The sequence below is a fragment of the Ornithodoros turicata genome, chromosome 1 (assembly GCF_037126465.1).
Source record: "Ornithodoros turicata isolate Travis chromosome 1, ASM3712646v1, whole genome shotgun sequence".
In the NCBI taxonomy this organism is placed as follows: Eukaryota; Metazoa; Arthropoda; class Arachnida; order Ixodida; family Argasidae; genus Ornithodoros; species Ornithodoros turicata.
In genome coordinates this window covers 79,734,187-79,751,134 of record NC_088201.1, presented here as the reverse complement: position 1 = coordinate 79,751,134, position 16,948 = coordinate 79,734,187, and the positions used below count along the sequence as shown (strand labels likewise).

The following is a 16,948-nucleotide window of genomic DNA, read 5'->3' as shown; positions in this document are numbered from 1 at the left end:
TACAAAAGAGTTAGATAAGAAATCGGTCTTGCAGAGCGGTATTCCCACCTTATGTTGATAATCAATACGGGATGAGATAAACCAGGGTGCAGTAAGCAAATGTTCTTTTAGTATTGTATTGTGAAAATAAATGGCGCGAAGAGTGAGGCGCCTCCGTTTCCGACATAGTCATAGAGGTTCAAGTGATAATGAAGCCTTCATAGATGTAACACTCGCTGTTCTGTTGAAGTTAGATAGGATAAAAAAAGCCGCGCGGATTTGAATGCTCTCAAGTTGAAGGATTAATGTAGAGTGAGTTGGGTCCCAGACAGATGATGCATATTCAAGTATGGGACGAACTAGAGTCTTACGTAGTGTTAACTTTAGATCTATACAGGAGCCATGAAAAATTTTTTTCTAATATATCCGAGGGTGTGGTTGGCGTTGTTAGTGCCATATTCAATGTGGGATTTCCAAGAAAGGTCAGCCGTTAATAACACTCCTAAATATTTGTATGTGGTAACGGACTGGAGTTGGATATGGTTGACGCTGTAGCAATGGCTGACATCTTGCTGCCGCCTAGAAACGTGCATATGTTTGCATTTATGGAGGTTAAGCTCCATGCCCCATTGAGTACACCAGGCAAGTTTTTGTGCTAGATGAGACTGTAGGTTATTTTTGTCAGAACTGTTCGTGATTTCGCGGTAGATGACGCAGTCATCTGCGAATAGACGGACGGATGAGGAGACACAGCTCAGGTCATTGATGTATATTAAAAAAGAAGTGATCCAAGAACAGAGCCTTGAGGAACCCCGGATGTTACAATGCAAAATAGCTTTAATTAGTAAGTTTATCGGCGATTTGAAGGGTTGCTTGGTTAGCGGTGCCTTTAAAGGGAACCGAAATCTGAAAGCTTCCACGTTCAGTTTCGGAAATCAGCAACGTCAACATGCCCATAAATGCATCATAGAGAACTGCAAGCAGTGCAGAGAGAGGGGACCAGGAGTATCTTTCCCCAAGTGAGTAGCCTACTTTTCCTACTGTCATGTGTGAAATTCTTCCAATATGTGTTTGAACGAATTAAGTTTGTCTTTCCCTGGCTGTAACTTTGTACATCAGAGTACCAATGTATACAAATCCTTCTTTATGACTGTAATATTTACCCAAACTTATAAATTTAAACATTAGAATTTTTTTACTAACAGAGCCTTGATTAAAGGGCACATGCCGTTGATCACCCGCGGCTCCCAGAGCGGCCACCCACCTTTTTCGAGTTACTTATACTTGTGTTTGACACCATCTGTCATGTTTTTGTTCAACCATCCAAGAAAAGGTACTGAAAGGGGGAGTACAAGTTACTGCGAAAATAACTGCATTTCAGATACAAGTACATAAAGAAGCACCTTGTGTTTTCTCCAAGATACGCATAATACAAGCACTCAGATACTTTCACTCTGCCCATATGCCAAGCAGAAGATGCACCATCCCATGAACAGCTCTACAAAGGAAGGCTCAGTTGTGATGGGGATGCATGCACCTGTATGCTGCCCTACAGCTTTTTTAGACACATTTTAAGGTGTATTATGCACGTGTTACATAAGGAAAAAGAGGGCGCTACTTCTGTTGCTTCTGTTATAATATTAATGAGTGTTTGTCGCCCTTATAGGCTCCCTCGACAATATACGGAACGGTTTTCGAAATGGGTTCGGTATCATGACAAAGTGAATGCGTACACATACTGCAAAGACGACCTCGTGTGCTCAACTCATTTTCGCCAGGCCCCCTTTTATGGTGGATTAAGTGGAGCTGTACTGAATCCTGATGCATGTCCTAGCATTCCGGCACCACGTCAAGAAAACATACATGTTCAGGTGAAGGAGCTCACACTCTTTCTTTCTTTTTCGTGACAATGTGCCTCTGTACTTCTCTGTAAATTTTCTCAATTTTATCCTTCTTGAGCTTGTGTGTAGGTCATGCAAGAGTAGCCACAGCAAAATCCGTCTGGCATGCAAGCCGTTTCAAGCATTTGCCACGAAGCACCGACAGAGGAAGGCTTCACTTGAGCAATTCAGTTGAAAATCTGCTTGTGGTACACTTTTTGTTTGAGCATGGGTTTTCGAAATCATTTAGAAAGTTGTAATAAAAAGTACATGATCGTTGCATCAATGTAATTCTTAAAGGGACCCTGAAATGATTTTCGAGAATTCCGAGTACTCTGCAGGAAACCGTTCGCATGATCCATCACTATCGTACACACATCGACTTTTAACCGTATTCAGTACAACGGGGGCGCAGTTATCAGACAAAAATAGCAGGGTGTGACCGCTGGATATATGCCTTCGAAGTGGGCTTACGTCATCGCCATCCAATCCTCTCAGCCAACTGTGAACGACGAGGAGGTCACACCCCGCCGGACCACGTGGATGCATGGTTTCGGTTTGGACAAGAACGACGTCGTATATCTCCCGTCGAAATCACTTGAAATATGGCGAAAGGCAAATTATCAGCAATTGAGGAAGAGGTTATGCGACACTTACATCGTCTATGGATCGTTCGGTACGCAGCAGCTCGTAAACTGTCACCGACGAAGGTATGTTCTGACGAAGAAGAAGTTCAAAAAGGAAAATGCTCTCCGGTAACCATGCTGACAGTCAACGGCTATATTACATTTCTCGTAGGATTCTGTGTCAACGGTTAGTTACATTCTTGTCTCCAAGTCAAATTAAAACATATTTCATGACAAAGTATGCAAGCTTGTTTGAAAATTTTGCACTTTGCTCGCAAAAGCCCGTCCGCGAATCGGCAACGTGTTCTGTGTATGATGTCACGGCCAGTTCGATTCGGATGCGGGCCGTTGCAGCTGCCGTTCACGCCAGTGGTAAATATAGAATATTTTCGCTATTTGTACGATTTTCAACTCCATATTTCACAGAGTGAACGCTTTAGTACAGGGGAACTAATTAAAATGATCGTGGGCTTGTCAAATATCCTTTCATGGTCCCTTTAAAAGTGCCTTACATGGGTTGGCAAGCAGTTTGTGTGAGGCATATTCATCCAGCACATGTTAAATAATTATTTTTTTTTTACTTACAACGAAACTATGCCTTAGGTTTTTATGCAATAATACCAAAACCAGAGAAGAATCTCCAGTAAAGTGTGCGGGCACTACAACTGTCTACATCAAAGAGCCATGTGCTAGGACATGTTCTACATCTTGGCTGCTCAGTCATTCATCTATTTTTATATGGGGCGTAGTGGACACTGACAGCGCAGCATGGTGTGGTGAGGGCGCCTATGTAATACAGTCACAGCTCGATACAGAGAAAGTCAATCTAATGATATTTTCATTGAAACAAAACCGAATCATCTCTCGATTGACAAAACTTCAATTTACGAATTCCCTCGTTTTATTAACAGTGCCCTCTGGAACAAAACGCATTCCCTTGATAATTACGAAATTAAACCTCGATTTATGAATCTCAAGTCATAGGAATATTTTGCAGGAACATTGACCGTTCATAAATTGGGTATTAAATGTGTTCGATACAAAAAAATAAATCATGATCACCATGCATTTTTTTAATATAGAGGCTCACCTGTGTTCACCGAACCATATCGAACAGCCTGTATACTTACAACATTATATTTACGGTCTGACTTTTTCAGGTTAAGCTCATTTCCTACCAATTATTACCCCGAATGAGTTGTGCGCCGGTTTGGGTTGACCATGATTTCTGTCCGAACACCAATCACGTATAACATCTACTATTTAGTGGCAATGTGACTGCATATCTGTGATGTAAAATTATTCTCGCGCAAAAATAAACTACGCAAGGCACATCTGATATCACAAAATTTGACGTTTGTGACCATAAATTGCGACAACTGTATATGTGACATGCTTTACCTTAGCTCCAGTTGCTCAGACAGAACAGAAAAAAAAATGACGTAGCTCGTAACACCGAAATGCATCAACAGCACCTGATGTCATCCTTATTTACAGATTGGAAAGTGAAAGACAGTGCCTCCACATTTTCCTTCCCTTATCTAGGTAGCATACGTAACCCCAAAAAAGCAAGACGCAAATATGGTTTCTTCAAATGTAGCCTGTGGAACAGCATCCACATCTATATTTTGACATACTCCTTGGCAGCAGCAGCTACATGTCTGTCGACTACCCCTTGAAACAGCTTAATTTTACTGCACTGTGCTCTAATGAAATTGTGACTTGCATTAATAAACAGATTTTCTTTGTTACATCAAAGTTGAGTGTGGCTGTCCCACTCACCTACACGTTTCCCTCTACTTCGTGCAGCCGAATATCTATTCTACCTGGATCCACAGCCTGGGTCTCGGCAGATTTCATATCGGGCATCGACCTACAGAGCTCTGTGCCAAGTACCGTCAGCATGAGCAATTCATTTTTTCCCTTTAAACTCATGTGTGCAAATATGCAAACAAACTTGATGCGTCTGTTGATAGTTCAATTGCACCCATCTGCTGGGTACTTCGCTTCGCTACTTGAAACGAAATCACAAACACGAACGCCGGTCACTGTCCACGATAAAGCGCTAAATGACACGCAAAGCAAAAAACCAGAGAACCGACAACACTACTCCAACACGTGTGATTGGGTGCCACGGAAACCACAACTCACCAATTTCACAATATTCAACATACGTTTGCCCAATTCAGAAACCGCCGATTTCGCATAATCTTCGCGTTCGCACTACTTGCTATTGACATTATGTGCATTAGGCTTGGCTTGGACCGGTTGGATGGCTTGGATTGAATCTGTAATCCACTGCGATCCAACCAATGGTCGAACTTTGAGCACAGTGTGTCCAGACAACTTTGCGCCAAGTATGGAGGGCAGAAATTTCTGTGCTAGCAACTGTGGGACGTCTGATGGCTGCAGCCTGCGTTTGACGCGCTGAATAGTGGAAATGCATGGGAAAATGGCGACTTACGCCCACCTGGCACGTAGCTGTCTCCCTTCCCCGTAGCACCTAAGTCCGACGTTTTCCGGCTTCCGCAAGAACGTGCCGCGTCTCGGCCATTATTGGAACCCCAGGATAGCGAAGAACAATATGAGCAAAAAGGCTTTGAAGCGGATTCAAGGAACACGTTGCTATTCTGTGGTTGAGAGGAAGGTTGTAAAGCGCAGTATTGGGTGATCCTGCGGTTTGTGAACTTGATGAACGGACCACTGGTCCCAGCCACATCCTGGTCCAGACATATGTTGGAAACCGAGGAAATTCATCGCTGCGCTTTAGCCACAGGTGTTAATGAGTCCAGCGGAAGGCCCGAGTCGATGACCGCGCAGAAAAACGATGAAACCAAGCTGGCTCAGGCTTCTCAGCACTGACCCACAAAGGAAAATTCGTCCTGACCTTGTGCATGAACGGGATGGCGACAAACCATTCTATGGGAGGACATCTAAATTCGGAATTCCCCATTTGCCGTGACCGCTACAAGGTCGAGAGCTACAGATTGTGCCCTGGTGTCGGGCTCACCTTGTCATCGTTTTCAATATTAGGGAAGACGGAGGGAGGGAGGGTCTTGGGTAGAGCCCTGCACGGGCCGAGTTTTCCGGGCCCGACCCGGCCCGGGTGCATCGAAAAATGGCCTGGCCCGACCCGGGCCCGGACCTTCATATTTTTATGCGGCCCGACCCGGCCCGGCCCGGTGACCCAGTGACTAGAGCCCGGAATCTAAGCAAATAGAGCCCGGCCCGGCCCGGCCCGGCCCGGTGACACGGCGAGTAGAACCCGGCATAGTATCTCCAGCCGCGGCGTACGCGTTTCTGGCGATTATCAAACAAATTTATCAGTAAATTTATAAGGAGAGAAGACAAACATACAAGTGATTAGACAAGACAAGTGAGTGAGCGGTTTAACACCATAACCGCACCAGACCAAATTAAATCCAGAACGTACGCGGGCATGGGCGTTATCGTTACACTGTCAAGATTTTGCGGAGGTAGAGGATGCTGTCGACAAACTCCTTCTCCCAGTCCATACCCCTCTCACCAAGCTTTGCCAAGTGATTGTGAAATACGCGAGGAGTGACGAGCAATGTAAAGTGGCTTTCAGAATGTTCTAGAGGGTCGAATCATATGCCTAATGCAGTATCCCTTGCTTGTCTTAGCAAAATATGCACAGGAATGACGCAAGCGCATGATGATATGAACTAATGCATCTCCATTGTGTGGAATTAGCTGCGTGGCCCTGCAGGGCCTGACTCTCGGAAACATATTTGTCGGCCCGGGCCCGGCCCGGCCCGCGGTGGTGGCGTATTTTAACGGCCCGGGCCCGGCCCGGCCCGTGGTGCTAGCGTATTTTCTCGGCCCGGGCTTGGCCCGGCCCGGAGCACACAGCCAATAACAAGCCCGGCTCGGCCCGCGGGCCTGGTCGGGCCCGGGCCCGTGCAGGGCTCTAGTCTTGGGTGACAAAATGATTGAATTGTTCTGTATGAGATCCGACGAGAAATGACAGAAATGACACGATTGGGGTGGACCTGTGCTTTGCTAAGGAAAAACCAATTCCTTTGGCGAGGTTGTGGAAAATGCAGGTCTCGTGTCTAACGCAGAGGAAGCACTGATGTTCGAATGCATGCTTACTGGCTCTTCTGTAATTTTTAGTCAGAAAATGAAGACTAGTAACACTAGTAACCTTTGTAGCTATGTGGGAAAGCGTGTAGAAAATCAAGCTCTACTACTTTGTAACACGTTTTCAAGACTTGAACTTCGCTGAAAATTCCGTGACATGTCGGACTTCTGGGCAGTGGGTAGTCTTAGATGTTTGGCGGGGTACTTGTTTTTATCTGATTTTGTATAGAACATGCAGTACTTACTATATTCTCAAACTCTGCAGGTCACATTTGGTACGTCCTGTTTGGCCAAATGCGTCATTGTTAAAACGCAAAGGGTAACTGCATAACAGAGTACAACAGCTTCAATTGGTTTATAATGTACCGTAATAATCAGTTCAGAATAATTTATATATGGACTATTTATGTTGCATACTATTAATGCTATTAGCTGTTTTTTTTTTCCTTTTCTTTTCTTTCTGTTTTTACTTTTCTGTTTTTTTTTTGTTTTTGTTTTTTTTTTCTATCGTAACGATCTGTGATGCTGATTAATGTCGGTTTGCGTTTCAGGTTCCTTCAAACGGACACGAATTGACTTTCGAGAATGGGCGGACTCTGCCTGCGGAAAGTCGTTTGGCTCACGCTAATTTATTTTAGCGTGTTGTCTCTAGGGCTGCCGAAAGGTAAATGTCAGCAGCTCCAACAAAAGGAGAATACGCTGGGCAGGATGTAGCTTTTTTTGCGCATCACGTACAAGATAACGGGCGCGATACAAGGGTCCGATGGCTGTATGAAACGTGTCGGCTCACGGATTGCGAGTGCGCAGATACAAATGTTTACGGGTACACCAGCACGACATTCTGGGATACGCTATTTTCTTCCAGGAACTTGGGACATTTTGTGCCACGTCCAGACTTTGCAGAATACGTTAGGTATACGTTAGAGTTACGTTACGCATCATGTGCGTTTCGTCGTACTATCATACATCCACAGTGTTAGCTACACATGTGGAAGCCACAGTGTTCTCCGACCTAACTCTGTGGGCTCCACGGGTGTTGCCCAGATCCATCTGCCGACAAGTGCATTTGAACGTCGTTAATATGACCACGGCAGTTCCCGCAGATATTGGTGATAAAGCGAAATGTGATATTCGCGAATAATATATGATACGCACGAAAGACAGAAAGAAAACCGTGTGCGAAACACATACTGCGTTATTGTGTACTATGAAACTGGAAGCATTGTTGAAGAACATCTTACATTTTATTTGTGGAAGACATCTGATAAAAAGTGTTTACGTAGTCACATTTTGAAACTGCATGGTCAAGCCTGGTCAATGGCAGACACATTCTCCATGTCTTTCTGTTGTCCTCGTACGACTGCACCGGTCAGCATGACCAGGTGACCAAGGACACTGCTCTTTTAGCTTATTTGCCGGTGCCACAAAGATCATCATGAGACATTCTGAAAGCCAGCATGGGGCTTCTACAGGCGTCACCAGATGCCATACTCAATGTGGACGCGTGTGCGTAATATTCCCCTTAACTTTATATCTATTAGCTTAATATCTATAGCTTTGTGGTTCTGCTTGGCCTTTGTTGGAACTGTGTGCGTGGCTTTCTGGCGCGGCGGTCGCCTGCGGCTACGAAGCAGCAAGACCCGAATTCCGAGAAGAGCAACGGTCACACAGAGGCACGTCGAAGGTCGCCACCAGATTTGGTCCAATTGGGAAACAAAGCCCAAAGTAATCCCTCTCGAGAGAGAAAAGCGAAAGGGCTGAAATTCAGGGCAGCTGACCTTGGAAAGTGGAATGGAGACACCGTGAATAGAGAGGATCGCGTCGAAACGTCGTCGCTTCTCAAGCAGGGAAAAAGGGCAGCATCATTTAAAAGCGGCGCGTGACCTGAATTGAGGAAGTGCGTCTCGAGGACTGAAAGTCGACCGGTCTACGACAGCGGTGGACGAGCCTCACCCTGCAACCTTGCGGCCTAGCCTCGGAGACCGACCTGTAGCTCCCGCATCCTGAACCTACCGAGCCCGACCAGACAGTGAACCTGACTCAACGTACAACCGTCAACAGACCAACCCCATTGAAAGCAGCGTGAGGAACGGCCCGGACACAGTTCAAGAGCAACTCCACGATCAGCAACGTGGGACGTCGTCCTGTGGATGTAAGTCCCAACGCACGTAGTTCCCAGCGTAAGGTTAGGCAGTACCGTAGGGCTAGTCAGAGTGTTTGTAGAAATAAATTGTTGTCAACCCTGTGTCTCTCGTCTAGACTCTACATCTCTCTCAAAAGCGAACCCGATTTTGTGCGACTACCTCTTCGGAGCAGCGGTCATCACACGAAACCACATGGCGTTTGTGGGTCAGCAGGACCGCATGTACAACCGCCGGCTGTCATAATACCGAGAATAAGATACACGTATTCGCCCCTATTTGTGCAAAAACTATTGGTCATTGTCGGCTAAACTAGTTGTGGAGGATTTACAAGGGGAGGGAATGGGTCCTGATCAAAATTGTCATAAAGTGAGGATGTCAGATTAATGTGTGTCATATAAACGACGTTCGGTTGTGTATTCAACAGAAACATTTTAGTAAACTTGGTTTGTTATTATTCCAGACAAAACGTTGGACCGCAAAGTGTGTCAGGTACCCGAGTGTAAAGAAAGAGGTGAGCACCCAACTATGTCACTTGACAGCGCAGCAGTAACGCTAATGTCCGGAACCTGAAATGAAGAAAAAAAGACGCATTTTTATAAGGTAGCGCTTGACGAAACATAGACTGTTCCGACACTGTTTTATATTTAATCCAATTGTCCCGAATGTGGTCGGGTTCGTCACCAACTCCGAGGGGATGGCGTAGTAGGGACACACCAGTCCGCTCTTAGTTTAAGTTCCCCGTGCATTGACCCCACATCATGAAGGTAATTTGGACCTCAGCGCGAAGGAAATTGGAAGGCTAGCAAAGAGTCGACATTTGCAAGATTTTACTGAGAAATACAACAAATGTTAAAACGACATTAGTGCAACAGTACGGGTGTGGTACATATCTGTCGGACTCCTGCGAAGTTGGGTGCTGGGTGCGTCCAGTGGAATAGTCGACGATGACGGGTAACGACGCTCTTGCGCTGGCAGTTTCCTTGATGTCTGGAAAGTCCACAGCCGCACACAGCTCCAGTGCGATGTTCTCATTCAGTCCATCGAATCGCAGAGTTCTCACACACAAAGTGCGGAGTCGGCACCACGGCCTCAGCCGCCCTTACTTCGCGGCCACACATTGCCAACTGCACTATCCCAGTACGCTCCCAGAGGTTTTTCTTTTCTTTCTTCCTAGTTGTTCTTTACACTTGTTCTACGTGTGGCACCTTAACGTCTACAGGCTGCTTATTACGTTCCTTGGGGGAGGAAGACATAGTGCGCGAAGATCGGTTTCCCATTACACACCTCGGGATACACACAAGCACAACGTGCTTTTCTCTTAAACAATCCCACTGTCGGCCCAGTTCGACGTGAGTTATTGATTGTGACAGCCGTAAGCCCAAGACTCTGGATCACTTGTACAGTTACCTCTATAAACAGAGCCTCCCCCCCCCACACACACACATACACTTTTTGCCAAACACTTCGGGGGAACCAGACTACGGTCTGTTGCACTATTTTTGGAGTGAGATGGCAGACGATCGTGACACTAATTCGTGTGTTTGTTTTTATTTACTGTAATCCAGTTACCAGTCAGGTTATTTACGGTACAGATATGTACGTACATATGCCTTTTTATTTATTTTCGATCGATATTTCGAATTCGCGTGTTTATGTTGTCCATCGCTATAGTTCTCATCCATTCCCACGTGAGCCGACCATGCGAATGCTGTACGGCGGTATTGATCTTGTTGCATTGAACTCCCGGTCGAGGTCTATGGCTTCCCTGTCATTGCTATTTGATCAAGTCTGCGAAATGGACCAGGCAAAACGATTGCAGAGGCGAGAGTAGCAGCGTGTAGCACATAACACGTCGCAGGATGAAGACTGTACGTGCGCAATTTTCCTTATTCTAAAGCCCTTGTAGGCGCACCCTTAGTGGCGCCTGGTGCGGCCTGTCCTGAAGTTGACCATTGATATCTCTATCCGTACCCCTACTGTGTTTTAAATACCACATTTCGCGTCATAGGCCTCAACGTACTGTGGCGAGTGATCTGCGCAATTATAATCTGATTTTGATGCGGGCAACTCAGGACAATGTAATACAAAGAAGAATGGTGGCGAGGCTGAAAGATGATGAACGATGATGAACAATAAACGATGAAAGTAGGTCAGCCTTTCGCGCAGGCCCTCAGCGTTTCCCTTTCTCCTCCTGCACGCAGAACGGTTTCATTGGATCGCTCTCAAATAAGGTACCACAGCAACTGCACGTGAAGTCCACGTTGCGTCATCTTTTTCGCCATAGCGTTCTGACCCGCCTGCGAATACCTCCTTATTGCTGCTTTCTGAGTGGACAGACGCTTTGTCACGTGCTTTCACCAACCTTTTCTTTCTCTCATGAGCGAAGACGTACTGTCGTACGGCGATCGTACGGCAGTGCTTGCGTTCCGTGCAAGCCACATTCAGACAACCTTATTAGAGAGTCGCGTGGCGAACATACACGTCAAGCGAACATCGCCAAACGTCAAGTGTCAACACCAGCAGAACAACGCCACACCACAAACGTCTGACTTCATTACCGTGTTATAAAAACGGTAACGTAAATCGTAACGCTTCCTGATATTTTCGGTCACGTAACTCAGCAGTGAAATTAGACAGGTTTACTTATTCGTAGTGGCTCTCTATGGCTCTTGAGAAAAATGTACGAAAGAGCAACTTGAAGTGTGATGGTACGATACGATTGGTACGACGTTTTCGGGAAAATGCGACACACTAGAATTCGAGGAAATCATTACTTGAATCCACCCTGTTTTTAAAAATCCCGAAACGATGAGCACGTACTTTGAGATAAAAGACACCAGATTTTAATATGAAAATGAACAGAAACCAGAACGACACACTTCTCGGGCGCAGATACGACATTACCTCCGGCGTATCTGCGCCAGGAAACGATCCGGCCATCGGATCAGCGCCTACTTCTAGCACATCAGTCGCTGCAATACACGTGTCCCTCCGGTGCAAATGCCCATCGCTCCTTCTGCGCTCCAGAAGTGCGTGATATCGGCTCATTTGCACAGCAAAATTTAGCCATTTATATGGCTCCAGTTGTGATATTTCGCATTTCCCAAAAAAAAGCGTATAATTAATGACTTAAATAGTGAATTCAGGTAATTAGTCGTTCAGTAGCTGCATTAGTCACATAGCACCCCTCTGAAAACCTTATGTAAATTGCTGTCATTGCGTTATTGTAAAAACTATACAAAGGACAAAAATACAAATACTTGTACAATATGCAAGTAAATGACGTAGGTAACTGTAAACAAAACAAATATGTAGTATAAACCTGTACTAGCGCCCGTTTATATTTTCAGCTGAATTTCTTCTGGGTATTCTGGATAACAACACCAATCCATGCGATGACTTCTACGAGTACGTTTGTAAGAAGTGGAAAGACACGCATCCAATTCCTGACGACAAGAGTGAATACGGAGTGTTTATGAAGCTTGCAGCGGATCTCAAGGAAGAACTCAAGGGTATGTGGGTCGAGGAATTAAAACGTTACTACTTTGTAATGGATGTCCAGACATGATGCGTTGAAGATAGTGTTGGACCACTAAATGAACTGGACAAAGTCCACGTTGTGTCCCATACAAATTTAGAGATAATTCTGCTGCAAAAAAACGGTGAGCCTAAGGTTATCGTAACACCACAAACCATGAGCGGTTTGTAGAGTAAACAAGCCTGCTTACGGGTGCAGAAAAAATGAAGAAAACGGCAGCATTGAGAAGGTTCCTCACAAAAGTTCAAAGCGCAAGAAAAGAAAGCTTCAGCCACCACGCCATCGGTTTAACAAAGGCAGCGGTTCAAGTCAACTTAATACGGACGATGTTCTACTAGTACCCCAATAGAATCGTGACGAACATGAATAGCCTATAACGGATTCACCGTTTAGAACGATTAGAATAACTTAAAAAGTCTGCGCATGCACATAAAAGGGACGGAGTTGAGCCAATATTGTGGCTTAGACTTTGCTCCCGAAATACCAACTGGGACACTTGGGGGCTTAAAGGGCCACACCAAACAGTTCTTCCAGAATGTCTTGTATGAGAAATTCATTCCGCTATTTATGAAGGGAAGTGCCTCAGCCATTTGTTCGTTTCGCTGTGATCCAAAAGTGACAACACCGCTCGTTAGGTGCACGAATTGTCGCGTAGGAGAAGTTTTGTTAATGATCAAACGGCCTATGTCAATGTCTATTTGTTAATGAGAGTTCGTTATGGTAGTGGCAGAAACTCTCAACACATGACTATTTGCTATATTACGGAGACTCACGCAGTGTGCTCTCTTCCATTTCAGATATATTTGGCAACGCAACGTTGTCTTCCCAGCCCCCGGAACGTCGAAACATAACGCACAAGATACTGAATGTGTACCGGTCGTGCATGAATGAAAGTGCGTATTGGTTTCTTAACATATACGATTGACTAAAAACAGATAGTAGTACAGCTACTAGTTCATCGTAAATATAGCTCACACCAGGGGTTCTCAAGCAGAGGGGAATTCCCCCTTGGGGGAGGAGGGAATTTCGGAATGTCATGGGGGGAATCAAACCATGTAACATTCGCCTCCTATCGGCCTTTGTATCAGCCTCTCTGCGTAGTATATCATTCACAGGACAATTCCCTCGCCAGGAACGCCAAGACAGTATGTCGTGATGGTTCCTGGGTACGCACGGTACTGGAAGGGCTATCCAACGGTAAGGTCGCTTTCCACAAACAGAACTCGACAACACAGACGCTCGGAAGAGGAAATAAAACACCTCAAATTTTTATGCGTGTATTGCCTAGGATTTGATATGGGGTAGATATCGCGTTGGTGGACCGCAAAAGGGGTGCTGGGAGCAAAAAACGTTTGAGAACCACTGGTCTACACCAACTATAGGCGCAGTGTTCTCTGTGCCCTGACCGATGTTAGGTCGACTGTGCCGTGATCTCGTTGCGCTGTTCTCTCCATATTTGACGCTACAAAACTTCGCGTGTACCATTAGCGAATAGACACAATAGCATGCCCAAGATTCGCGGACACGTCTCCCTAAAGTGCGCTTAACCTGATAGCACGTGTTGTGTAAGTAAGACAACTTCACGTTTGTACCAAGGTATATCTAAACAGGTAGCGCAACTCCCATAGGCCCCTGTGTCTTCAGAATGACGCCATGATAGAGACGGTCAGCGCCATCCATCTGTTGAGCGGACTACTACGATTGTAAATAAATGACGTCAGCACTATGAATAATAAGTAGTGCATAATTAGCCATGGCACGTTTACATTCGCGCACTTTGTTTGTGTTGTATACCCTTTCCCTCACCCAAGCAACAACACCAGACGAGAATACCGAAAAATAAATTACATCAGGTTTAATTAAACATATCAATTCGACATACATAAGAGTTACCACAGATTTATACAATTCCAGACTGAAGGGCATCGTGATGACCACACAGAAATTAGGAAAATTCACTTAAGTTACATTTCTCTCCTAGAGCTACACGTACACGTAGTGATTAGACGTTTGCATCGTTTGTGCACAGCTGATTCCTGCTAACACTCACGCTATCATGGCCGCTCGTCCCATGACGAAATTTTTTTTCGCGGGCCAGCAACAGGGGATGCATTGTATTTATCTGTTCACACAAGTGGTTCTTGGTCTACAGCTTCGAGATGTGAACGTCGTTTGCTGTTTAACCCAAAAGGTGCACCAACTCAGTATTACAATGCACGGACACAATGCACGGATCAGCACGGATACAGAGATGCACGGATAAAAGGCCGCTGTGACACATGCGCAAAAGGAGCAGGACACGGAAATGTACTCGAGTGGTAGATGATTTCGTATATGTGCACGAGCAGGGAAGCAGAAAGTTTTTTCTACATTGAAATTATGAATAACCTATTAGTACACACACAAGCCACGCCCATGTTGTAAAGTTTTTGTGTTTACGACCGTACCTCTACTGTCAACACCCAGGATCGCTCGTGCCTCTTGCTGGTGGCTTTGCCGATAGGTCTGATTTGGTATTTTCGCTTGTTTACGCTACCAGTTTAGATATACCTTGTTTGTACACGTGTATAGGTGAGAGGAGGCATGAAACCCGAAAGGAAGGAGGAGGACAGGAAAGAGCGAACACTTATCACGGGTCACTTCCTTTTGATTGGTTATAACGGGCACTGCGTGACGAGCTTGATAAGGATTCTTCAAACTGCTGTCTTCGTTTTAAACGAGTATCCCTGGTACAAATGGCATTCTCCACGCCATTATACCTCCAACACTTTCTGTTTTCACTATTATTGCATGGCGTTTCATTTCAAATGAGTCAAACTTTTTTTATAAAAATGGTGGATTGCACTTGAACGAGACTTAGTGCGTAAGTAGTGCGTTAGTGAGGGTCCAGAGATACTCTATCTTTCTTTCCTCGTTTATTAATTAATTCGTTAATTGAAAGTAATTTGTGATCCTTTTAACTACAGGGACCATAGCAAAACCGTCAGTGACCGAGTTGGGAGGGGGAATGGGGTCTTCTCTTATCCGTGATTATGTTTTTTTTTTAAATTTCGTGTTAGCGCCACGAAGCAACTGTGGCTATGGGCGGCGTACAGACGTGGACAGATGGAGAGAGGACAGCAGGGAGGAGTGGGGGACAGGGAGCCGTGATTGTGTACCTCCTCTCAGTTCCTTTTCTTTTTCCGGTTTAAAAAAACAGCGCGCCTGAAGTTTCGAAATACCGCCCGGCAGCAGTACAAACGCGCACGGAAAGAAGTGATTTGTTCGTTCGTTCAAAATGTATAAACCACTTTACTGTTCACAAACAAGAGGCGCCATCTGCGCATGCGCAGAGTTGGTGTGGGCAAAACACACTGAACGCAGCCGTGCGAATGCTTTCCGCAAGCGCGACATCGGCTGCGTTGCACTACTACACCGCTCTCGGCTGTCTCCTTCCACAATACCCGAATAATTTAGAGCTATGAAGGAATCAGGTAAGTGTCGCTACAAGACCAAGTTGTTTATGAACAGTATACAACATGACGATCTCTTTGCGCTATGGGCCTGTTGCTCTGGGCCAGGTGGCGCGAGTGAGCAGCAACATCAGCGCCCCAAATTATGCAACACTCCCCAGTTTAGCAGACGACGCGGCACTTTCAAGTACACGGTTTCGAGTTGTTCGCGCTTTTCAAGAAGCACCGCTTTTTCTGTTGATTTCCTACAGGTTTTGTAGCTTCCTTGACACCATACCGTTTGACACACCATGCAAAACCCGCTAATGGAACTCCTTACTGTTGGGATCCGCGGCCGTTTGGGCCCGAAATGGCGCTGTGCAAACTTCAGTGCAACAGCCCTATACATGACAACGGGACAGCCCACCCACAAAATATGCCGCTGATCACAATCGCGTAGTATTCTATCGAACATTTTCGCCGAGCCAGCTCACTGCTGATATTGTGCAAGCATACAAGTCACTGGAAGCACACACTTACTTTACCTTAGGCGAGCCGTTCGATTGGGGTGTTTCTGAAAACAGCACTGATTTGCTACGGTGCACCGGTTCATGTTAGCGTCGTTTATTTGTACACAGGTATCGTCAGGGGACCTCACAAATGCAATGTCAGGGAATCTTTCCGTTTTCCTGATCAAAACAATTCCAATACACAAAAACGATTCACAATCAAACGATTTCTTCGTCCTGCGTTGCGCAGAAACTTATGAAAAGTGATTTAAACCTCTAATCATATGATAAAAAAGTGAAAGTTCAACATTTCCTGTCTGCCGCTGTGTTGCTTTCGACGTCTTGGCTGATGACTCTCTAAACCTGTCTCTGCGTCAGATTTTTACTTGACTAGTATTACTAGTACATTCCTAACAAATTTCTGAGGAAAACCTGCATGGCCGATTTGTAATACGTATTAGTGCCTTCAAACTTCAAAGCTACCAGAAACGGACAGGTAGGGTTGGTGATATCCCGAGTGAATTCGAGCATCTACATCAGAAGCAGGCTACTCCAAAGCAGTCGTATGCGGCACGCCGACACGTATGAGTTCGGCACCCCTGGTGTGCACACACACACACACACACAAAAAGGAGAACAAGGAAGTAAGGAAGGATGATCGGATATCGCCATGATGATGGGAATAATGGGGTAACTTTATCTTAGGCTATTGACAGTACTTTGTCCGAGGCAACGTA

The 16,948-nt window shown here is 45.4% G+C and overlaps 1 protein-coding gene across 1 annotated transcript in view; it reads left to right on the top strand.

Annotated features, from left to right (window-relative positions):
• The first annotated feature begins 9,183 nt into the window (after positions 1 to 9,183).
• The window catches only part of LOC135378428 (neprilysin-1-like), a 98,432-nt gene continuing 90,667 nt past the window's right edge, over positions 9,184 to 16,948 (top strand). Inside the window, exons 1-3 of the mRNA XM_064611459.1 lie at positions 9,184 to 9,244; positions 12,084 to 12,245; positions 13,069 to 13,164. Of these exons, the coding sequence (XP_064467529.1) occupies positions 12,209 to 12,245; positions 13,069 to 13,164 (133 nt within the window). The 5' untranslated portion in view covers positions 9,184 to 9,244; positions 12,084 to 12,208. The remainder of the gene's footprint in view (positions 9,245 to 12,083; positions 12,246 to 13,068; positions 13,165 to 16,948) is intronic.